Source organism: Abrus precatorius, unplaced genomic scaffold (assembly GCF_003935025.1).
Source record: "Abrus precatorius isolate BTA unplaced genomic scaffold, Abrus_2018 Scaffold3, whole genome shotgun sequence".
NCBI lineage: Eukaryota > Viridiplantae > Streptophyta > Magnoliopsida > Fabales > Fabaceae > Abrus > Abrus precatorius.
This window is the reverse complement of record NW_020874373.1, coordinates 32,633,532-32,658,776: the sequence shown is the minus strand read 5'-3', so window position 1 is coordinate 32,658,776 and position 25,245 is coordinate 32,633,532. Positions and strand designations below refer to the sequence as shown.

The window sequence follows — 25,245 nt, the reverse complement described above, 5'->3', positions numbered from 1 at the left end:
AGGTAATAAGATCGCAATGACCCATTTGATATAAAAAAAAATCACAGCTACCAAAGTACAGATGATAAGCAATTTAAAAGAATGTATGAACTGCAGTGGCCACCTGCAAATTACAAAATAATTGCAATTCACACCAACCATTTTTTTGAAATAATAGTGCAACATTCTCACAGACCCCTGCCATATTGCAATAGAATAGATCAGCACAAACAGAACTATAGTCTATAGAAGCAAAATAAAAACTAATGTCTTCACATTTTCAATTTCAAAGATGATGACACCAACTTGAAACCACAGGAGCAACAAATCCTAGCAGATGACACAATACTAACAACCAAAATATGCCTTTACATTTCGTTGGAAATGAATTTGTCCAGGAGATATAAGATATAAGTTGAATGTTTCCCTTCAATTCTTAATTTTTTAAAATAACTAAATGTCATGTCAATTTAAAATTAGTTTTTTCAATAGTTTGGTAGAAGATGAGCCTTCACAGTTTGCAAGGTTTTTCATATAGGATACCACTAATTCCAAACTTAGAATTAACTAATGAAGAACTCAACAGACCCGAATTATTATCTTCAAGGTCACAGAAGACTAGAGCAAAACATTCACATATCATTAGGCTCAAGAGAGTAGGCTATATAGAAAATGATCCTACAAACAAGCACATCTTTGTGATCTTGATTCTATTTTCTTTCTCAAATTCCTAAAATACTAAGATATCCTTTGACAAATAACTAGATTGAAGGGTGAACAATCTTAGACTTACACAGAATTTTATTGTCAACAATTAATAGCAAGGGAAATATCATTAGCACTGGCAGTGGCAAACATAACATTGTCAGTTAAAATAATTCAAACCACCGAAGGATATTTTAGGGAATTTAGCAAACGTCATATATCAAAAGTATTACTGGTAAAAAAATGTGATGCAGAGTCAAGGTGCATATTTTGCTATGTCCTAAGGGAGATAATTTGGTCTTTGATATAAGTGCTAATTACCTGATTTTTTTTATCATAATGGCCTTAAGTTTCTTAGCAAGGTCCTCAGACCGAATCTTCCGCTCCAAGTTCTTTCGGGCTAAAACACGCTTCTCAGAGTTTTTTATATGGAATCTCTGCTCTTGCTTTATCATCCTCTCAATCCCACTTGATTGCATCTTACGCTGCATCAATGCCAATGCTCCTTCCACATTCCCATTTATGACCCGCACTCGTATACCTCTGCATTGCTGAAGCTGCTGCATTTGATGACGCCCAGTATTGAAGGGTTCAGCTGTGAAACCTGACCATCTGAATAAGCTTGATAAATGCCTTGCAACTGAGTTCATATCTTGGGCCAATGAACGTTTTACTTCTACTTTTTCCTTTCCTGAGAACTAGAAAAAAGCAAAAAAGAAATCAAGTTTCAAAAACACAAATGAAACATTGATGCATAGCATGTTGTAGAACTGCTTCATGCAGGATAAAGGAGCTTCAGTATATTTTCAATAACTTCATTGGCACTTCCACAGGAATTATTTTGGGGAGATTTGGTAAGTTGTTTAGGTAATAAAATTTTACGGGTAAGTGATTTCATTTGTTAGTTTGTTATATACCAAAGGTACAGAATATCCATGTATTATTTCCACAGGAATATGCTTCATGCACATTTCCGGAACAACTCAAACTTTGCTATATGACTCGGACCACCCATCAAACAGTTGGTAGGCAAAATTAGAATATACTGAAAAATAAAACGTTCCATAAAATGAAGCATCATGGGCAATCGTAACGACAATTATACAAGAGGATATAATTCATATCATACCAGGAAATTTAAAATAGAGAATTTTTTTTTTGTTCTAAACATAATGCCCAAACAAATTAAAATATTTCACTTACTAATCCAAAGCCTCTTTTTAAAATGTCATATCCACAAATGGACAGGAAGCAAATAATAAAATTGAAGATAACGAATGTGGTTAGAAATTGAAGGGTTACCTGTTCGGAGTGGGGCAAAATGGTGAGTCCGATGTGGTAGTATTGAGTGACTGTGATATGGAGAATGTACTCCGTAGTATGCACGATCTATATTGCTGGGGTTTTAGTAAATTCTAATTTATAATTAACTAAAAAGCCCAAAACTTTATTAAGAGTTTTTGGTTTATGAATGAATAAATAAATAAATGAAATTATTAAAAAATGTTCAAAATTATAATAAAATATATTAATAGTATTTTTTTTAAAAAATAATATGGTTATTCTGATGTGTCTCATTAACCATTAAAACTTTACTAACAAGTGCATTAAAAATATTAATTAAAAAATAAATAACTAAAATACATTAGTTTAACTTGAACACTGTGATAAGAGAAAGTACAAAATTAACTAAAAGGTATCTGTGGATTAAATCAGATTAAACTTAGAGAGAATAATCATTCATATAATCTTATCAATTTTTTTAATTTGTGTTATAATAAAAATGAAAAAAATAATAAAAAAATAAAAATATTTAAAAATTAACGTGATTTAATCAACGTAACCTATATATACTAATAAATTGAAAATTTTATATTTATTCTAAGCTGCTAATTTTTGTCGCATAAAAAAATATATTTTTCAATTTTTAAAATTTATATACATAAAAACTCATAATTTATTATAATTTATTATAATAACATAATTTATATATTTTTATAACTCATTAAAACAATAACAATTAATATTGAAGAAACATTAAACATTAGAAAGAGGTCAAGTACAAATTCAAGATATATCAATAATTTGTTTAATTTTAAATTTATATATGATCATGCAATTTGATTTAATTTGATTTTTTAGAATATAATAAACAAACTTTAAAATATGCAATAAATACTACTTCTATAACTATTCTTATTTATTTGGCCTTTTTATTTTATTTTTAACCATTACCCTTTTCCTTTGTTTGAGAATTTAAGAGTAAGTAAAAACATATAATGTCAGATATGACGTTAGTTTCTGTAATTTAAATAATTGAATCTTAAAACAATTGTTTTAACAAGGTTAAGGAAAAAAAGGTGAATCAGATAATAGATTAGCATTTTTAAGTTACAGAATGAACTGCCAAGGTGGTGGGCACAAATTCATGATCCGCTGGAACCCAAACAAACGAGAAGGGTGAAAAATGAGTTTGGGACAGATTGGGTTGGTCATTGTTTTTCACGAATTTAGGATTTGATTCATTATAATGAATATACTTTGAATTTCACATGTTTATCTTTCCATCAGTGACATATTTATTTATGTCCTCGGATCTTTTTGTTTCTAGACTAAATCATTGGAATTAAAAAAATAATTAATTATGTTATATTTTTTATAAATATAAATTTTATTTTAAAAATACTTATAATATTAAATAGTATAATTAATAATTTTTATATTTAATAATATTAATATATTTTGAATTTATTATTTATTTTTTATAAAAAAGATCGGAGGAGTAATATAAAAGATATACACGAATGGATAGAATTATATAAAGTTTCGAATTAAAACTTAGCGATGGAAAGCGTCGAAAACAGAGGGGCAAGAACTGAGTCTGGCACCCGATACAAGTGTTGACTGGGAAGGATATTAGTAACCCAACCGCAATACATCAGAGACACAAACTATATCTATTACACGAAACACACTCGAGAAATTTGTGTACATAACATGTATTAGTTTTGGCCTCGGAGGTCACCTTTTATGCTCATTTCCCATTCATTTGGTGGTTGCTTTTCTATGACCAAATGCCACCCAATCAGAATTATTCCCATTATTGAAACGCATAGTGCACTGAGTGAGTCCACGGATCTCACAAGCATCAGAATGGCCCATGACAGAAGCATAGCACTCTGCAACCGACTGATTTGTGCACCCACCAGAATCATTGTTCCAATCACCAAAACAAACACCACAAAACCCAGCAACTCCAACAAAGGGAACACCCATTCGAAAACTGGGCCACGTTCTTGCTGACGCTCGACTGTTGATGACTGGCTCAACATGTCGGTTAATATCCAATAAAATGAACTGGTTACCATTAAAAAAGATGAAGCACTTTCTAACGTTTTCTTAACTTCTTGCAACCAGTGGAGTTCTTGCTGATTGCAACCAGTGGAGTTGTCTTGCAGATTTGAACTCATGTTGCTATCCCGCTTCAATTTATCTTCTCTATCTAAATCAAACTGCATTTCACATTCACTCTGCTGTTCCAATATGTCCGCACTATCATCATAAAGCTTGCCCCCTGGTACTTTCGTAGCCATTCCCTGCATTTTAATGGAATTCATCCGAGGCACAGTACTTTCTTCATCAATGATGATAACGATAAACAAAAACACCTCATCTTTAATCAAATATAAACATCCTAGTAATAAGCTAGATTATGCTATCCCAGATTGTTATTTTGAAACATTCATATGTGATTTCCGGTAAGTGGAATGATAATTCTCATCTAAGTTTCATTAATTTGTACAAGTAGAAGTTAGTAATACACATGATAATTAAAAACTCAAGTAAGTCGGTGAATAAGAGCCAGGAAGCTAACAATTTGTAAGCAAACAAAAGATTTCGTGAAAAAAGTGAACAACAGCAGAAGAAATGATAAGTAAGAATCGATGTGAATAACAAAACGCACCAGCTCCATGGAAGCAGTGTAAGAGACGAAATTTGTGAAATGTCTGAGCTGGATCAACAAAACAAAAGGGATGTTATGAACCAACACAAACACTGCAAGATCTTGTGTTTCCAAACCAACAGATATGTGAAACCAATTGCATAGCATAACTTTACCTTGTTGAGGTCCTGGCAATGAATTCAAAGAGAGACGCGTTGGCCCACACACTTGACAGAAATTTCAACTTTAACTCGTGCTTAAAGGTAAAAGCTGAATGCTTATTTTATTGATTATGGGAAGAGTTGGGGAGTTGTAGTGTGAAATCAAACTTGTTTTCACCCAATCCACTTTCTGGTTTCTGGAAGAGTTTGAAATAAGATCATCAAATATATATTTTTTTTTTCAATAAACTTTTATAAAGCAAATCGAGTGCAACAAATCCAGACGTTTGATCAAATCGCGTGATTAAAGATAAAAAGCTGAATGATTATTGGAAAAGTAGAAGCATACTTGTAATCTGAATAATTATTGGAAATCATACTTGCTTTTGGCGATTTCTAAAGAGTTTGAAAAATAGGTATAATTTTATTTGAACAAACTAATTTTACTAAACAAAGCACACGCGTTTGGGAATCTGTGAAAAAACATACTCAAACGCGTTTTCTACTCTGCAATTATCTCCAACTAGTAGTATCTTTTGTTCTGTTACTGCAGTGCTTTTAGTTTTGTAAGTGATCAGGATCAGGATCTATCCAGTGTAGCAGTTGCAGAACACGAATCTCTATCACAAAAACATCAAAATGGAAGGCTCACCTCAACAAGAGAGCGACATAAACGTAATAACAATTCTTATTCTCCTCTATTAAATTTATGTTGATGCTGCCTGCAATTCTAAGCATTCGGGATCTTGTATTCTGTGCTTTCACTTGTTAATTTATCATTCTTGGCATAATTTGATCGGTTTCACCTTTTGATTGCATTGCCACTAATTCTCAAAAGCAAATCATCATCATTTGATGTGTCCTAGTGTTTATTATCGATTGCTACGATAGGCTTTTTTTTTCTCATCTTATTGTGTAGTGTAGCCTTGTGTCATCTTATTGCTGTAAGTATAATTTCTTGTGCTAAACTCATCTTTCTCTAACATACCAAAAATTGCTGCCAACATTTTGGAGGGTGGCAACAGCAAAGTGGACATCTTGATGTTGTAAAGGCATATATTGGTGATAAAGATTTTAACGCTGATATTGGTCATAAAGATTTAAAGTCTTTCAAGCGTTTAGTAAGTAACTCTTCTCATCCCTTTCTTACAAAAGAAACTAATGACGATCATTGCACCATCTAGAACGTAACAATGTAATTTGCACCATCTAGTTGGAACAAAGGAAGCAGATAAAACTTTGGCAAGATTTGGAATTTGACTGGGATTGGCTTTCTTCTGCACCAGAACAGGTGCGGAGTCATCTTCCTCTCTTAATTTCTCATCGATTTCGTTGAGTAAACATTTGAAAGAGCTTACCAGAATAAATTTATGACTCGTATAAATAAGTTTTTATTTTATTTTATTTCAATTAATTTGATAATTAAATTTATATCTTAAGCATTTGTGTAACAAAAGCTTATCTTGCTTTTGTCAGGCATACGCAAAAGAACTTCCGGTTGTCTCAGGTAGTTTTGTGACATACAACCCACCAAAAAATGCTTCAACCTTCAAGGCATTTCTGGTCTCCCTACTGTTGAGTGTGATTGGTCTTTCTCCTCAGTTTCATTGGGCTTTGTTGATGCTCTCTTGTGGATTCTTAATATATCAAGCAAATAGCATCACCACTCAATTTTATTCCCAATTTGGAAACTCCACAAATAGTAATGCACCACACTCCCTGCCTCTATTGAGCTTCAGTGAAGCATTTGCAAAGTTGCTACCTGTGATGAAACCTATCACGATGTTCATACTGTCCTATCCAGTAACATTGTTGCTAGCTTGTCCAATACAACTCATACTTCAGATTTTTATCATGCTACTGTTGATTTTTGTTCCCTTCCACTGTTTTTCTGAAATTGTGGGCAAGGTGTCATCAGGGGTGAATGTGGCTTTTGGCCCATTCCACCTTCCACTAATCGTCTTTACCATCTTAGGGGCTTTTGCTCTTTCCCTCATTCTTCTTTTAGTCATATTGCTTGGCCTTTACCTCTTCTGGCGGTGGATATTAAAGGGGAGACCAAGTCTGAAAAATTTAGAGGGTAGTGTGAAGGATTTGTCTGAGATTTTGATTGGGATTTGAGCAACTGGCTTTCTTGTATTCCCACATTTTAACACCCTTAATATTGTGCTACTTGGTTTGTTGAACATTAGAATTTAGACCAGCCCAACTCGCGTTTGCGTGCTGCTGAACATATTTGTTGCATGTATTTGTTTACATCATGTTGTTAAACATGTTGAATGCCATCACCCTGATTTTGCCTTCAATACCAAGGTTAGGTTGAACCGTGTTTAACTTATGTGTTAGATTATTGTGAAGATGTCTCACATCGACCAAAAGTAGAAGTATAAAGTTTTTTCATAAATTATTCGTTATTCCTTCGTAGTACCAATCCTATTGCAAGGCTAATCTGAATGCTATATCGACAATTATGATATTCCAAATTCTAATGTAGAAAGAATTGTAGGAGTGTTTGTTAATTTTGCTCTTGTCAAACGAACAAATTCAAATGACGAATAGAACCCTTTTTTTGGGGTCTGAATAAAACTTTAGAATAAAATCATTGTTTAAAGACAAGAAACCCCCCCCCCCCCACCCCAACTCCAAGAGGATTAAAATTGTATGTCCCTTCCTCCTTTCCCTCTTTCCTAATCCTTCAATAAAATTGTGACAAATCAGTAATAGGTGAACGATTTAGTAACGTCGTTAATCCTCAATCCGTGCGTCTATGTCACATCTTGCTAGAAATTTTCGTGTCAACAATGGAGCCACCGCATCTTGCTCCCTGTAAAATCACATTCAAACACCTACAAATACCATTAAATTCCGAAATTCCAAACCCTTCTTCAAAAACACCACTCACAAAATCCCACGCGATAGCGGAAGAGGAGTCGGTGAAATCATTGTGATGAGTGCAATTGCAATTGTTTTCATGGATAAAAAAAATAAGACAGTTATTCGATGCACAACAGTGTCTTAATATATATGTCACTGAATATTAATTTTGCAATGATGTTTTCAATGTTGAAACTGCAGTCTGAACTCTGAAGGCAATTAGCATAATGAGCAAAATAAGATGTTTCCAGAGCTTCTTCAAAAATTTTATATTTTGATAAGGTTATTTTTGCCCAGGACATTCATAATTTCAACTTCCCATAAAGCTGTAAACGGAGAGGCTGCATGAATTAGCTTCAAAATGGGTGATTCTAATATCCTCTTTATCTTCGCTGAAAGTCTCTAAAGAATAGCTTCTTCAAAAGCTGATATAGCTTCTCCACCGTTAATTTGAAGTGTTTTTGATCCAATGGTTAAGATTACATAATGGACAACCGGAAAGAGTATCTTACCCAAATAACAAATAACATAACAGTGACAACACTATCATTGTAATGCTTCATTGTTAATGAATGAAACCAACAATGTGGCTATGTCACAAGTGTGTTTAAAGATATGAAAATCTCAAGAGTCTCATAAAATTTAATCTCCTAGAAATAAGGATCTTCATCAGAATGACAAACAAAATTTCATCCCAGGTCCACCGTTTTTCTACTCTCTGTATCATTGATCTCCACCCAAAGAGTTCATTTCCCTAGAAATAAGGGTTCTATCTTTTGTAGGACCAGAGTTAAGAACATTATTGTACTGAAAGTACGATGGTAACTTGTGATCACCTATTATTAATATCATCCAATTAATAAGGGAGATAGCAAGTTAGTCTTAGCAACAAGATTGTTGAGGGAGTTATGGTAACTTGTGAAGCCAGTCTTCATCATCTATTATTAACTATCCAATTAAAAAAAATAAAATCAATGGCCATAAAATTTGGAGAAGTCATCATTCAGCTTTTCGAGAAGTCATCTTTCAAAGACTTTTGAACAAGATAGTGAGGATATTAGAATCAGCCCTTCAAAATAAGATGTTTCTAGAGCTTCTTCAAAAATTATAAGATGATATAAGTTTACCCAAACTATACTTATAAGTAATAAAAGTGCTTAACCTAATAGATAAGCTATTATGAGCTGTATCCTAACAGGCTCTAAGTGCATCATTAAATTTTGTTGACAGAGAAAATTAAACCATCAAACCAATTATGTTGAATTCATGCAATTTTGCAATTTTAATACAGTTTTTCTATTTAGTATGGAGTAAAGTTACAAATAAATTACAACTTACAGATTCTGAGCCAAAAGTTACATGTCTGTATTTTGGAATGTTTAACAATCTTTAAATCTTTCTGAAGGGAAAACTGGCATTGTCTCTTCTATAAGAAAGAACTCATTTGTTCAAATCTCTGAGCTTTCTCCAGTTGACCAGAGTGTGTAAGTAGTTGGACCATAATGGCAAAGTGTCTCTTAGATGCTTCAACTTTATATTTAGGCATCAAATTGAAGATTCTACAAGCATCATCAACAAATCCAGCTCTGTCACATATAGATAGAACAGCTTCAAAAGTTAAGTGATTTGGAGAAGATATCATCTGATTAAAAAGGTCAATTGCATCTTGATACAATTCATTATATCCGTAGGCCCTTATAAGAGCAGTCCATGTCATAGAACCTTTAACTGGAACGGCATTAAAAACCAACTTTGCCTTATCAATGTCTCCAAAAGAACCATACATATTGATAAGTTCTGCGGAAACGAAATGGACAGATGCAAAGTACCTTTTCAAGAACTGCCCATGAATCTCCTTCCCAAGCTTTACGAGTTTTAGTTGACCACAAACACTCAACATCCTTACCATGGCAACAGAGTCTAGCCTATGCTTTGACAATTGCATTGACCTTATCACATCAAGTGCTTCATACAAATACCCATTTTCTATATATGAATGAATCATGGCTGTCCATGTAATCAGATTCCTTTTCTCCATAGCATCAAATAATCTTCTAGAATACTCAACCACACCGCACTTAGAATACATTACCATCAACGAAGTTACAGACACGTTAGGCAGAAACCAATGTTTCAAAGCATAAGCATGAATCTGCTTCCCTTGATCCAAAGCCCTCAACTGAGCACAAATTGGAAGAACAGTGGCAACTGTCACCACATCAGGCCTGAACCCTTCTTGCTGCATCCAAATTGTGGACCTTAGTGCCTGCTCTAGTTTGCCATTTGTAGCATAACCCGACATCAAAGCTGTCCAACAAACCACATTTCTCTCCCTTGAGCTATAGAAAACTCGTCTTGCTGAACTCATATCCCCACATTTGCAATACATATCAATCAAAGCAGACTGAATTGGCACTTGCTTAGAGTATGATTTTGTCTTCAATACATAAGCATGAACCTCCTGACCCAACCTCCGCGCACAAACTTCGCCAATTACAGGAATAACAATCGTCACTATAACCGAATTCAGCTCCACTCCTTCCTCCACCATCCACCTTACATACTCCAACACTTTTCCCTGCAACCTGTTGTGCGCAAAACCAGCAAGCATCGCCCCCCACACAACAACATCTCGCTCAGGAATTTCCTCAAACATGCGACGTGCAAGCTTAATCTTCCCACACTTGGAATACATATCAATCAAACTAGTCCGGATAATGTAGTTATCAAGCAAACCATTCTTGATCAAAAGGGCATGAGTCTTCAATCCTTGGAAAAGCGCCGGTGCGCCGGCAAAGCTCTTGATGACACTGGAGAAACTATACACATTCAACTCAACTCCCAATGCCCTCATCTCAGAAAAAGTTTTGAGCACATCAATGTACTTTCTCTTACCCGAAACCACAGTCCCTCTGAGCAAAGCATTCCAAGGATACACACTCTCACAGGGCAATTCATCAAACAGTTTCTTAGCATCTTCGAATGACCCACAAGAAGTGTACATGTGAACCAGTTTTGTGCGCAAAAAAGTGTTATCTTCAAGCCCATTGATTCGAATATGGGTGTGAATTTCCCTTCCTTTTCGCAATGACTTGGTGCGGATGCAAGCAGCAATGAGGGAAGAGAAGGTAGTGACATTAACAGGAATACCCTGTTGATCCACGTAGTCCAAAATGGTGAGAGCCTCTTTGAGCTTGTTCTGGCGAGCGAATCTCTTAATGTCTTTGTAAATGAAAATTGGGTTTTTGGTGTGAAGGGGTAAGGAGCAAGGAAAAGCGTCTTTTTCAGCGAAAGGTTTCACTTTGTTCTTGTTCCTCTGTTTCCCGCTGGTGGTGGTGATTCTGGGAAGATTTCTGTGATGGATTTTGGGGGGTGATTGGGTGGATTGGGGTGATGGGGATTGTGAGGAAAGTTTAAAGTTGAAGACTTTGAAGATGTTGGGTGTGGAGTTTGGAGGGAAACCCAGTGAGAGAGATGAAACAGAGTTTTGCATGGTGGAAACAGAGTGACTTAGCAGTCACCACCCAATGGAATGGATATTTTTTAAGCTGAGGCATAGTCTTTGGGGACGCTCCACAAGAAGACACAGAAAAAGATAATTGTTTTTTAATTAACTTAAATAATTTTTTTTAATTTAAGTGAATTTTGTAGACTCTTAAATAAATTATTTTGACTCATATAAAATTTATACATTTAAAGAAATGAAAACTAGTGTGAGAAAAAAAAGAATTGAACATAGATAGAAATAAGAAAAGATTTGGTGGAAGAAGAGAAAGATGGAAAGATAGATATGAGGTGAGGTGAGAATGAAGAAAAACAAAGTGTTGGATATGAGATAAAGGGAAGAGAGAGTCGAGTAAAAGTTAGAAAAAATTTAATATAAAAATTGAAGAAAGAGTGTTAAATATAAAGAAAAAGAAAAAAAATTGAAAGAATAACGAAAAATTTATTAAAGTTAAAAAATTTTGTTTAAGTTAATTTTATATAAAAAAACTTTTGTTATTTTTCTGTATTTTTAATTGAGCCCATTTTTACTTCCATCAAATTTCATTAACAAAAAAATATATGCAAATTTTTCATTTTTTAATGTTAAGCCCCTGGAAAGAAATAACAATATTTTGTATGCATAAAAAATATTTATCATTTGACACTCAGAAATTAGTTTTTAAAAATAAAAAAAAACTAAAGTAAATATAATTATTTTAATAAAAAGTAACAATATTGTAAGTTATTGACTCTTTATTCATTTTCAAAGGGGCTTATGGCAAGTCTCATCTATGGCGAACATGTAGGATGGAGCTTTAAATTTGGTTGATTTCGAAGAATGCTCTCAACTCCTTGTCAATTAAAGAAAGCCCTCGTTGATATCAATCAAATTTCAATGTGACTATTCCGTAACACTTCGTTTATAAAATTTTTCAACAAAAATAATGTTCACTCAAAACTTTAATTTATTTCTCCTATAATTTCTTAAATTAATCTTCAAAAATATATGATTTAGGTATTTAATTTTAAAACCATTCATAAGTTTCTAATTTTATAAAAATTTATTTAATTTAGATTTTTTTAACTTTTTTAAAAATAAACCACCAAAGTAAATATCGTTTTGTAAGGTTAGGATTAATGAAAAATTTTAAAAAAAATTAAACATCTAATTTATACAAATTTAAGGATTAATGGAAAAACTAACTATATTTTTTGAATTTAGAGTTTAAAATTTAGTGTATAAATTAAGTAAAATATCATTATAGTTCTAACGTATATAATTATTAATTATTTTAATCTTCATAATTATAAAAATTCTTTAAAATAATTCTTAAACTAACTAAAATATTATTTTAATTTTTAACATATATAATAATCAATCAGTTGAGCTGTTAAGTTCTGTTATCAGAAAAAAATAATCAATTACTTTAATTTTTAATTTATGTAATTATTAATTGTTTTAGTTTCTATTGTTACTTAAATATTAATCAATTATTTTAGTATTTATTATCACTTATATATTGATTATTTCATCAGTTAATTTAGTTTTTATAAATTTTAAATTTAAAAATTAAATTAATAAATTTTGAAAAATCTAAATTTTAAAATATGTTATTATATAATGTCACATAATAGATTTAATTGATGTTTAACGTGCTAAATTAACTTATTTGATAGAATAACTAATATTTCTATGATGATAAGAATTAAAATAATTAACGATTGTATATGTGGTAGATTAAAATAATATTTTATTTAATATAAAAAATATTTTGATAAATTTTTAAAATAATAAAGATAAAAACAATTAATAATTATATATATTAAAAACTAAAATATATATTTTTAAATTTATGAACAATTTTAATACATTCTAATTTTAGTAGAGATTAAAATGATAGTTTATTAATTCTACTATACGCAGTGCGAACTTAATAAAAGGCTACGAAATTTTCAAAAACCATTAACGGCAGTGTGGCACTACAGTTGCGCAGTGCCTAGAAATTGGCTGAAAACGACAATTGCGATTACGAAGAAAGTACGTTATTAATCAATATTTGACTTTTTGTTACGGAATTTCTTTGATTTTTGCCAAGTCTTCTATGACTATAATCGCTTTAACTCAGCACCTTTCAAATGATAATGTGTAGAATATTAAACAAAGAATTATATAAAAATATTATTTTAAAAATAGTCATTTTCTCATTATATTGTAATTACTTGAAAATTTTATTCTTACAATACAACGCCTAATCACTATAATAAAATAGCTGCAATCTTAATTTTCATATAACCAGAATTAGCTACCTTCATAGAATTAATAATTAAAATTGTAAACGCTACGCCCTTAACAAAATGATAAAAATGTAAAACATATGTATCTATTATCCTTTCTAAATATTTATTGTCATCTTATTTAAATTATTTTTATAATAATAATAATAGTAGAAGTGTTTTTAATAAAAATTACTGACAATGACATAATTTTTAACAGTAAGTTATAAAATACAATTCATTTAATGCTTCTCAACATTAATAGCCTAACTCAATTCAACACGTAAATATTTTTTAGTCAATACTTGACATCGACCCAAAAAAAAGGCTATACTTGACCAAGTCAACAAACTCAAAGTCGTCTTCAATCTGCGGTCTTGATCAGAGAAATCAACACTCCCTCTAATTGCCCTTAATTCTTTCTATGTATCAACTTGATCAAAATTAAATTCGATCAGAAACCATGTACTAGTATCCATCTCATAACAGCATTTCAATTGAGCCATTCTTTGATCATCCAAATTTCACTTTTTCAAGGGTCATGGCAAATTTTGGAACAACACAAAGAATACCCACATCATCGACACCCTTATCAACTGATGACACTTACGAACCAAAATCACCCCATGAAAAGTTGTACAAAAATTTCAAAATTTATTGCCCTATTAGCATTCCCTTGACAGCAGAAGACGCAGGAGTTCGCATAATCAAAAACATGGGTACTTTTGGATTATATTACACCCTCTTTGTGTGGATCATACTCTTCATAACCCTCATCCCTCAACGTAAGGTGTCCTTAATTTTGCTGGTTATTATGACCTATGTGACAACCATTTACTGTTTAGTGTTAAGGGCATTTCCCAACTCTGTTTTGCTTCATAGAATCATAGATAAACGGTTTGTGTTGGCTTTGTTAGCAATAGCTACTGCAGTGCAGCTGATTTTGACTGAGGCAGGGATTCATCTTGCTGTGACTTTGGCTTGTAGTGTGCCTATAGTTTTGGTTCATGCTGTTTTGTGGGCTAGTTTTGAGGCCTTTGAGTTTGAGAATGCTTCTGGGACAGGAGAATTGGCTCCTCTTGCTGCCGATAAGGAAAGCCAAGCTGAGAATTCAGATGTTGTTTGACTCTGCTAGGAGTCTCACGTTAAATTGATATAGTAGTATTTTCAGTTGGCTCTTTTCATGTGCTTAATTTTAGATATATATATTTGTCACTATATTGTTCTCTCTAGAAAAATGTGGATGTAATAAAACAATGAAAATGCATTGTATGCAATGAGCATTCGGATTATGTGTGTTATTCATTTGCTGAATAAGACCTGAGGAACAAAAGTGGTAGTATTTGTTGAATAAGGGTAAATATTGAAACAAATGTGTCATTCATACTTTTTACAGTGGCAATTTCTCTTATTAAGATATGCTTACATTGCTCTTTCCAGGTCAATAGCAAACTACGGAACTAATTATTTTTCCTATAATTTTTATAAGACAAGTCATGACTAGATGCGGAAGTGCATCCATTATGATCATTAAAGTAGGTGAAGAACTAATCTTAGTAATCTCTGTTTTATTGGGTTTGATTATCATCTTTATCTTCTTTTTCAACACTTCAATTCAATCACTCTCTTGATGCTTTCAGTTTTGGCACTCATGTCTACTGTCATTTCTCAAGCACATTTGATTATACTTTTAATTAATAAAAAATATATTAAAATTGTTATATATTACATGATAATTGGTCAAAATTATAAATATATGAAATCGTAGATTACTTGAATAATTTTCTTTTCTTTCGGGTCTTGGGATGGGGTGAAAAAAATTGAGCCATATTATTATTATTATTTGTTGCAATTTTTTTATTTCAATAATCACATTCAAAATTGCAGTTACGATTTAAAACTTTCCCTTGTAAATTAAACTTATTTACCAGAGGAAAAGAAATATAAGTAAACGCTTCTGCTACTAGAGGTTTTTAAAAGAAAAAAAATTAATAGATTTTAATTTTATAAATATGACTAAAGTTTATTTTATTTTTTCAAAATAAAATATTTGCTTTAATCATTAAGAAATTTATTTAAAAAAAAATAGTCTATTGTTATTTTGTGATGACATAACATATATTTAGTCATGTCACATATCAGTAATTATTATGAAGTAATAAGTGATGTTGTTTAAATACCTATATAACTTTTTTTTAACATATGTAATATTTGTATATGATAAGAAATTACTATTTTATATTTTGTTAAAACTTATAAAAGTTAATATAATTCAATGCATTGATATTATTAAATTATATAATTTTTTTAATAAATATTTACTATATATAACTTCTTGTTAGTACAATATTACCCATGTTACAAATATCAATAAATATATCTCACATTGTTGATAAGTGATGGTAATAAAAATTATTTTTAAATATTACAAATGATTGAAAACTAAAATTAAAAAAAATATATATTTTATCTAAAAAAAAAGTACTTGGCAGAGAAATTAAACTTTAATGGCAGAAGTGATATCAGTATGAAATAGTTAACAATGATCTGATGCATATTCGTTTCTTTAAACAGCACTTCTCTTCACTGGGTGGGTAAAAGAATAAGGCTTCTAATATAACTGCCAAATATGCTTTTGTGAATTCATCTTGTACTAATAATGAAGAGTCTCTTAAATAAAAATGTTTTCATAATTAGCAATTTAAAATATCATACACTCTTTACTCGAAATTGCATGCTCTATCAAGTATGTATCACTTTATATTCATAAATATATTATTTAATAAAAATACGAATATATTCTTATTATTCAAAAACTGTACTTAAACTTCATACAAAAGTATTTTATGAAAATGAAACGAAAAATAGAAAATAATTAAAATTACCCTTGAATGAATAGTAAGTTACAAAAAATAAATAAATGAAACTGTTCAAGAGATAATAATTATAAACATTTTTCTTTAATATTAACAAGACCTCATTTAACAATTTTTTAAACACATTTTTCCAGTTAGTTACCAAAAGAGTGTTAAAAAGAGCATGATGCACTTCTCATCACCATTTCAATTAGCAATTTAAAACCTTGAAGTGAACTATGTACTCCTAAATCCTAAACATTAAACATTCTCTAAACCCTCAGCTCCACATGTACATTTGTTACGGCCTTTTAGAGGAGCCAATTCTTTGGCTGCAGAAGCATCCTCAATCATAAAGACATTGTGACTAACCCATAAAATTGCATGCATCAAAACTAAAGGCACAGCACAAGCTAAAGTCACTGCAAGATGAATCCCTGCCTCAGTCAAAATCATTTGCACCACTGTTGCAAACACTAGCAAAGCAAATACAAACCTTTTATCCATTCTTCTATGAAGAAAAATAGAATTGGGGTATGCCCTTAGAAGTAAACAATAAAGGACTGAGACATAGGTCATTATAACCAACAAAATTAAGGACAACTTACGATGAGGAATGAGGACTATGAAGAGTATGATCCACACAAAGAGTATGTAATATAAGCCAAGATTCTCCAAGTTTTTTATGACACGAATTGCTGCAGCTTCTGAAGTCAAGGGAATGTTAAAGGGCCAATAAATTTTGAAATCAGTGTACAATTTTTCTTGAGGTCCTTTTGGTTCATGAGTGTCACAACTAGATGAAGATGTGGAGGTGGTGGGTGGTGTTCTCTGGGTAGTTCCAAAGTTTGCCATAACACATGAATTGGAATTTGGACGATCAAAGAATGGCTCAATTGAAACACCCCTTCTATTATTGAACCACAAATCAGGGATGTTTGATCCAAATACCCCACAGAAACTAGAAGGATAAAAGTAAGATGGGTACATTTATTATTTTCTCTTTGTGAATTTGAACGAAATTAATTCATACATATATAATAGAACGATTAGAATCTTAAATTATCTTCTAGGGTAGGGACAAAACCTGTTTGTCACATAGGACATGGCGAATATCAAAGAAATTTCATAAAGAAAAGTACAATATTACAGGGAACCTTCTTTGTTGTTTCTCTTTGGTCATTCCTTCTTTGTTGTTTCTAACGTTGCTTTTAGTTATTCTTTTGGGCCTATGCGGAACTATCCATCTAAACTAGCGTGTAATTTAAGAAATGTGTGTTCTTGATTGACAATTTTAGAAAATAACGAAAGAAAATAACGTTGATTTTGATACTTGGATGTAGTGATCATTAAAACCTTTTTCCTGTTACTTGTTAATGTGTGTTTGGTACATGTCCATTATAAAAATAATTCAATAAAATAACACAAACATTTATTTAATAATTTTAATTGATCACTTAGCTATTACAAATTGAAATAACTATTAAAATGCGTTTCTTCATTTTTTGGCACCTATTAATTTATTAATAAAATGTGATTCTAAATAGATTCTATGACTATTGAGATTGTTAACTTTCTTATAATCTTCTGTTACCATATGTTATGTTTAGGTAGAGAATGATTTGAATGCAAATTTTTGAACTCAAAAAATGGTTGTAATGAGCAAAACGTCCGAAACAAATAATTGAAAAAAGTACGCACTTTCGTGGTCTCCCCCGAATCCAATTTTAACTTACATGTGCAAATGCTACTGGATATGAACAACCATACAACAAAAATGAGATGTGCTGAGAGCCACGAACTCAGAGTTTTGGTCCCTAAAACGCTCCAAAAAATAAGAATCTGAAGACAAATTTTAAAGTGAAAAAAAGGTTAGCAGAAAGGAGAGAGATAGAAATTAAAAAGACAAAAAAAATAATAGATGTAATGTGATAGAAAAATAAAATGAAAGAAGTGAAAATATAAGCCATTTGTATAAATTTTATTATTTCATGTCCTTGTAATTTTTAGTTACCTCAATTTTATGAGGCTGCCTAGGCAAAATACTACTTTTTGGTAATATGAGGAGAGAGAGAGAGAGAGAGAAGAGGGGGGGGGGGGGAAGTAAAAATATAACAAATAATGGGAAAGAAAAACTGTAAAAATGAGATGAAGAGGAGATGGAAATATTATACAAATATATAAATAGAATTGATTATCAAAGTGAATTGTGTAAAGAAAAATGCTAATAATTAACATTTTCTAATTCACTTTTAGCAATTAGTTAAAATTTATAAAAAGGATTTTGTTAATAAGAATAAACAGTTAATAATAGTAAAATTTTATTAGAAAGAGAAATATTTATTGCACTTTTATAATTTTAATACAATAATTATATATTTTTTTCATTAAAATTTTTTTTATTTGTGAATACTTAAACTTAGTCCTAATGGTTGATATTAATAAAATTCTTATAAAAATCATTAAAAAAAATGTGAAATCTCACTCTTAATTTAATTATTTTTACTTAGACTTTAGTATTTTTTTAACAAATTTTAATAAAAGTGTTATGGGATCTCTTCTTGTATAAATGTCGTGGGATTATTGCATCTCTTGAAATTTCTAGTACAAAAACTAGCGCACAAGTTTAGTGTAAATAGTATTATGTTTTCTTAAAAGGTGCATGATCATTGCATCAAATTATGTTCACTAAGTCAATTGGAACATTTATTATTAGCTAATTACCACAGGTAATAATACTTAACTATCATAATGATGTGTCAAAAAAATGTTGACTAATTGCATCTAATTAGGATATGTCAACTTTATGCAACCATTTTTCAAGCATAACCTGTGAAAATTTACTTGATTTATTGAAATAAATGTTAATTAAACAGAATGAACTGAGATAAATCTTTGTCCGTAGCAGATTAATGGAGCAATGTGATTTTATTCCAGAAGGTAAATGCCAAAAGAACTTTGCCACTTAAGCTAAGACTTAAAATGATTAGAAAATTTTAAAACAGAAATTGTGGTACGCTTATGTTGCCTCCCAAAAGCTTGTTTTACCTAATACTTCAATAGTTATAGAATTCAACTTATGATTTGACTACGTTACGTGATTCTTTCAAAATAAAACAAGTGTATTTTAAAATATAAAGTGTACTTACAATTATTATCAGAAATTAATAATAACGGTTTGTTTAGTTTAATGTTGGTGGGTACGTAGTTGAGTTTTAATTAAAAATAAAAGTTTGTTATTGTTTTAAGCACAAAAACACTAATAATACATATCAAATAGTCTTTTAAACAAAATAGATTCTATAGAATATACAAACATGGTCTGAGATTGTAACTAATGTTAAATTTTGTCATACAAATACTTTATTTCTTTTTAGTTTTTCAGAATTTTAGAAAATAAAAAAAAATGTCTCATTTCAAGGCAGAACAATTTATTGAGTTTAAAAAAAATACTTTCGAAATACTTACATTTTTCTTACTTCAAAAAAAAAAAAATGAAAGTTCAAACTGTCAAATGGAAAACTCTATCTTACTCTATTCGAGCAACTCTTTATAATTATATCTACTTATTTTTTGGTACCATCTCAACTAATGACCAAGATATTAAAGGCTATAAAGTATATTATATTGTCTAAAATGCATTTCTTCACTGTAAAAGGGCCAAGTAGACTATTATATCAACAATGCAATTAAATTGTATAAACCAATCTAAATCCAAATTGAACATATAAAAACATGTGTAAGTTACTATTTCCATTATTATATTTAGGATTAATTCAGTTTTTTAATTCATAAAATGCTACTATTAATTAAGTTAATATTAAAATGTGTTATTTGATATTTTGTTTTTATTTCTTTTTCAAATGAGTCTTTCATATGATTCCTTTAAATATTATATTTTTTTTACATAATTCATCTAAATATCACAAGTTTTTCACTTGGTCCTTATAAATACCATAAATTTCCCATATAACTCCTTTAAAACGAGGAATTAAATGAAAAAAATCACGATATTTAAAAGAATTAAATGAATAGAAGATATAATTTTATAACAAAAACTTTATTATAAAAAACTCATTTAAAAGGAAATAAAAATGAGGGCACAAATAAAAAAAATCAAAGGAATAAAACTTAATTAAGCCTTATACTTATTATGTACTATTTATGTACTATATATATACAAGACAGTTGATTCAACCAATTACTTATTAGTTAAACTAATTCCAATATCACAAACGAGTTGAATAGTTAATCGAGTTTAACATTTTGAAATAAAATCCATCCGAATTCATTTCCAAAGCTGAGGCAAATATCTTGTTACACATGAACAGGTGAGACTAATACATGTCAAATTGCACCAAGTATATGAACTCCAAGATATATATAATCCCCAAGTATATAAATCAATGGTACAAGAACAAGTTTCTAATGGGATCAACAATCAACTTTGACGAAACTTGGGCCACACTGTGACTACTCCTGGTCTCGTTTCCTCAAAACGGTAACTGCACCATAATTAATATAAAATGTAAAAATAACAAGGTAAAAAAAACTTGAACAACTTGATTATATACCATTTGATTGGTTGCTAACCAACCCGTGTAGAACTTTTTATTGTAGCAGTGAGGGCATTATACTACTGCAGGGAAATATGTTGTATGTACCTGTTTTCATTGAGGAAATTTCTGACAGCTGTAGGAAGAGCTGCTTGGCCCCTACTGTGATTACCAATGCCTGTAGAAATGAAAGGGTAATTAAAGTCATCATTAATGATGAATGCTGACAATGAATACATGTTTTTATATTTAATAAATAAATAACTACAATCCTAATTTTGTATTCAATAGCTGACCATGGCATGTCCGAGAAAATAAATGACTGATCAACAATGACAAAAAAGATAAGTAAAAAATGAATGAACGGATGAAAGAAAATGAACATTAATATGTTATATAATTTTAATCTGTATCTCATTTTCAGCTGTTAACAGTGGGAGCTTCTGAAGACATTATTTATATGATTAATGGAAGTGTTAGTTATGTTTTGAAGAATGTTTGCTACAATAAAAGGACAACTAACAGAGACTAAAAAAATGTAATTTAAGTCATTGGATACTTGACAGTATAGGAGATTTAGGTATAATGGAAATTAAATGCTACCTATGTTGGTTGAAGTCACATTAGCCTAGCATATGCAAAAAAGAAATTCTCTGCAGGCAGAATTACCTATACAAATATAAACATATATTTTATATGTTATCGCATGGTCAAACAGAAGCAAAGATACCTGTTATGACATCTAAGGCTAGTGATCTAAGCCTTAATGGTGCTTGTTTATCCATAATTTCCCTGTCCACGAAATTGAGAGATCCAAGAGTTGAATGTTCAATCCCATTCTCTTTCACACCATTTGAAGTGGCTGAACTCTTTAAGAAGCCTTTGCTTTCAATTCTATAGAGATGTTCTTGCAATGCTTGAATAGCTTCTGCTGCATGAAGGCCATGCAAATCCAGTCTCCAGATATCATTTTCATTATTCCTAATACTTAAAATTTTTTTGGCCGCATCAGAATTAAGTTCTTCAGCAGTATGCCATTCCTCCCAAGCTTTCATTGAATGATGTTGAGCAGAAAAATGATCACCTCTTAGAAAAGCACTAGAAGCTGCCCTAGAATGTCGCGATGCTGACCTGTTTAATTAAAAAGGTGTAAAGTCCCCATGCAGAGTGACAATCTGAAAACTGTAATACAGAAATTTGATCTATTCAATAAAACAACCATTGTAAAATTTGAAAGGTTTCATCTCTGACTATAGGCAACGATGAAATCCCTATGATTAAAGATTATTATTCTTTATTATTACGAAATCTACACAAGAGAAGTCTCAAATAGGAAATATAAGATAGCATGGATTAATTAAACCTTTTGAATCTAAAAGAATGTGCAAAACTGGAAATTCTATCACATAAAATAGAACAGGCTAGAGCTCTTTCTCAAAAAGTCATTGAAAATCTAAAACCAAATTACTAACATAAAATAAGATAGATAGAAAGCACCACCAAAGAAGTAAATTCATTACTGGAAGCTGTTTCTATTTTTAATTTATTAAGGTTAAGGCAACCAATTCTGTAAGCAAATTACAGGTAGTTTCAAGACCTACGTATAGGCACAGCAGGAAAAAAATATGGGAAGTCGTTCACATTCAACTAAATTACAATCAGTTTGATTTGGAGAATTCACGAGTCATGACAAGGGAAAACTAAGTCAAGCTTTGATCAATATGTATCACTGCAGATAGAAACCCATCCCTTAGTACAATTGTTTCACCACATCATCTTATAAAAAAAAATAGACAACAGAAGAAAGAATAAATATATAGATTAGTATATTACATGAGAGAAGAATGCTGATAATAGATAAATAATCATAAAAACAAATACATGCGCAAGTAAGACATAACTAACACCATTTTCAGAAATAACACATGAATTGGTATTCATACCTTATTGTCTTTAATGCATCCTTTCGATGGCTAATGTAAATATCATCATCCTCCCATTCAGGCTCAACAGGAACAGAATTCAAGAGATTCATTTTCCATCTCAAGCTATCAACATCAGAAAGATTTTGACCTGATAAAGTCTTTCTATCCTCTGAGTCTTCATTATTATCTTGGAGAGGACCAACAAGATTTGAATGGAAGGGAATGTCATCCTTGATTTTTTCTAAAGTAAGACTTTCATCAGTCTTCTCCCCACATGGAGTATCATCTGAAGCAGTTGATCTAGGACTGCTTGATGCTTTGCATTCTTCAGAGTTCACAGCACAGGCCATTGTTTCCAATAAAGCCGAGGCCTTATCAATATTGTTATTAACAGAAGCTAAGATATCATCTATCAAGCTAATTTCAGCCCAATGATGCTGCTCTTTAAGCATTTTGATAGCTGAATTAACATCTTCCTGAGCAGTAGTCCCACAATATTTTCCATCAGTATCAGAACCTAACATTGCTTTTTTCCTATTCTCACCTTCTTTCAAAGGGGGAAAATTCGTAGTTGGGAGAAGTACTGAAGAAAAAGGCTTCGAAGGAACATGATTCTTCTTGACAATAGGATCAGAAGTGCCTATAGGTGGGAAAGGGTCCTTGTCAACTTCAGATTCAATATTGTTCTTCTTTCTCTGCTTGAGATCAAACGCTGTCCAACCAGAAGATTGACCCCTACCCCACGACATCTTCTTAAGGAAAGATCCAGCTGAAACGGTCATCTTGACCCGTACACCATAATTCGAGCACAAATCACTTCACAGTTCACAATCTCTCTGTCTGAAAACTTATGCAAATTTAGAAGAACTCAGGGATCCACAATATGGAGACCTCGCTTGCAAAAGACAATAACTGCAAACACTAAGCATCACACCATGTGCCAGTATGTTAGACAATCACTGCATAAGAGATTAATATTTTCACAACATGATCAAACATTTGACATCACTAAACATAATATAAACAAACTCAATTTTAAAACCATCAATTTAAGCCTAGTAAACAATTCAAAGCAAGCACAGCACAAAAAGTATGCTTAAGAATCTCGAAACAAAAAAAAATGGAAAATTGAGCAAACCCAGGAACTAAATTTAAAACAGAAAATAATAAATGAAAAATTGAGCTGAAAGAACAAAACCCATATGAAAACTAACCTTTCTGTTTTTTCAAAAATATAACACGAGAGATAGAAGGTAGCTTGAACGCTATTTAGGAGCCAGAAAGCGTAACCAAGGAATGAATAGATCGAAGGGTTGAAAAAGCGATGAAATCACAGAGCCAAAGAGTTGTTGGTGGAAGAAATTAGCGACGAAACAGAGCTGCAGAGAACCAAATTTGCACGTGTTATCCATAAATGTACTGCGAGAGAAGATTGTAAAGAGGGGAAGAACAAATTTTGGGTTTTTCTGGTGATTCCTCCCAAAGGGTCTCTCAGAAATCACAAATAGATTCTATAAAGAATGATTTGACAGCCGCCACACCGTCACGGAAACAATAACGGAAAGTCCAACGATAACGTAGGAATTTACGAAAGTCACCCTGTACCTATATTCTTCTTATTATTAACATGAGTTTATTGTTTATCTAATTCTTTTATTAATTCTTAATTAGTGGATTTTCGTGTACTTTATGAATATTATTAGAAAAATTAAAATATTTAAAATATATTATATAATTATTTTAAAATTCTAACAAATTTTATAACTTAAAAATATTTGTATTATTAATAATAAAGATTTTATTATATTAATAAGATGAAATTAAAGAAATAAAAAATTAAGAATTAAAAAATAATTTTAATATATTTTTTTAAAATAGATTTATTGTCTTCAAATACATTTTTATTTAAATATTCAGAGTGATTCTACCACTCCAATAAAATTATCTTTGATAGAAAATATAAATATTTTTTAATTTAAAATTTAATTTAAATAAATTATTAGTGTAAAAAAATTTTACACTATCATTTAGCTATGAATTATTATATCAACAAAAACTATTAATTTTTACAATAATTAATATTAAAATTATTCATAATGTATTCTAAACGATTAATAATGCAAAAAACAATTACTAACAATGTATTAAAATTAATTTTTTTTTTATATAATAATCATGTATTCCAATCATAGATTAAATAGTTACATTTTTATTTAGAATTTAGTTTAAATAAACTAATAATGTAAAAAATTATACTGTTACTCAATCATAAATTATTATATCAACAAGAAATTATTATTTTTTAAATAATTGATATTAAATTATATCTACAGTATATTATAATTAATTAATAATATAAAAAATATATTATTAAATTTAAACTTTTTGTATATATAAATAATCGTGTATCTTATTACATCAATTTTAAGTTAATTTTAAATTTTTTATCACGTTCAATATAATATAGTATGTGAATTTGGTATGAAA

General features: G+C 30.6%; 6 protein-coding genes across 9 annotated transcripts; 1 reads left to right on the top strand and 5 right to left on the bottom strand.

Moving 5' to 3' along the window:
* Window positions 1–53: 53 nt before the first annotated feature.
* On the bottom strand, window positions 54–2,035 carry LOC113863593. The gene is made up of 3 exons (XM_027497229.1): window positions 1,987–2,035; window positions 1,006–1,382; window positions 54–177 (listed from the first exon to the last, which is right to left on the bottom strand). The coding sequence occupies exons 2-3, from the start codon at window positions 1,332–1,334 to the stop codon at window positions 168–170; spliced, it is 339 nt and encodes a 112-aa protein (XP_027353030.1). The 5' UTR covers window positions 1,335–1,382; window positions 1,987–2,035; the 3' UTR covers window positions 54–167.
* Window positions 2,036–3,656: 1,621 nt separating this feature from the next.
* Window positions 3,657–4,872, bottom strand: LOC113863741. The gene is made up of 3 exons (XM_027497427.1): window positions 4,804–4,872; window positions 4,649–4,696; window positions 3,657–4,280 (listed from the first exon to the last, which is right to left on the bottom strand). Exons 2-3 carry the CDS (start codon window positions 4,655–4,657, stop codon window positions 3,687–3,689), a joined length of 603 nt encoding a protein of 200 aa, XP_027353228.1. The 5' UTR covers window positions 4,658–4,696; window positions 4,804–4,872; the 3' UTR covers window positions 3,657–3,686.
* Window positions 4,873–8,895: 4,023 nt separating this feature from the next.
* Window positions 8,896–11,190, bottom strand: LOC113862889 (pentatricopeptide repeat-containing protein At1g71460, chloroplastic). Its single transcript, XM_027496165.1, has one exon. The coding sequence runs from the start codon at window positions 11,153–11,155 to the stop codon at window positions 9,089–9,091; it is 2,067 nt and encodes a 688-aa protein (XP_027351966.1). The 5' UTR covers window positions 11,156–11,190; the 3' UTR covers window positions 8,896–9,088.
* Window positions 11,191–13,884: 2,694 nt separating this feature from the next.
* Window positions 13,885–14,806, top strand: LOC113863653. Its single transcript, XM_027497301.1, has one exon. The coding sequence runs from the start codon at window positions 13,964–13,966 to the stop codon at window positions 14,546–14,548; it is 585 nt and encodes a 194-aa protein (XP_027353102.1). The 5' UTR covers window positions 13,885–13,963; the 3' UTR covers window positions 14,549–14,806.
* A 1,677-nt stretch (window positions 14,807–16,483) lies between these two features.
* LOC113863684 lies at window positions 16,484–17,212 on the bottom strand. The gene has a single exon (XM_027497340.1). It carries the CDS (start codon window positions 17,130–17,132, stop codon window positions 16,539–16,541), a length of 594 nt encoding a protein of 197 aa, XP_027353141.1. The 5' UTR covers window positions 17,133–17,212; the 3' UTR covers window positions 16,484–16,538.
* A 3,263-nt stretch (window positions 17,213–20,475) lies between these two features.
* On the bottom strand, window positions 20,476–24,267 carry LOC113862836. Of its 4 annotated transcripts, none has more exons than XM_027496074.1 (5): window positions 23,973–24,267; window positions 22,777–23,670; window positions 21,564–21,964; window positions 20,942–21,011; window positions 20,476–20,782 (listed from the first exon to the last, which is right to left on the bottom strand). In XM_027496074.1, the coding sequence occupies exons 2-5, from the start codon at window positions 23,538–23,540 to the stop codon at window positions 20,719–20,721; spliced, it is 1,299 nt and encodes a 432-aa protein (XP_027351875.1). In that variant the 5' UTR covers window positions 23,541–23,670; window positions 23,973–24,267; the 3' UTR covers window positions 20,476–20,718. The 4 variants fall into 4 exon arrangements, with proteins under 4 accessions (XP_027351875.1, XP_027351876.1, XP_027351878.1 ...); XM_027496075.1 differs by having other exon boundaries at window positions 20,547–20,782; window positions 22,777–23,679; XM_027496077.1 differs by having other exon boundaries at window positions 20,595–20,782; window positions 22,777–23,605.
* Window positions 24,268–25,245: the final 978 nt, after the last annotated feature.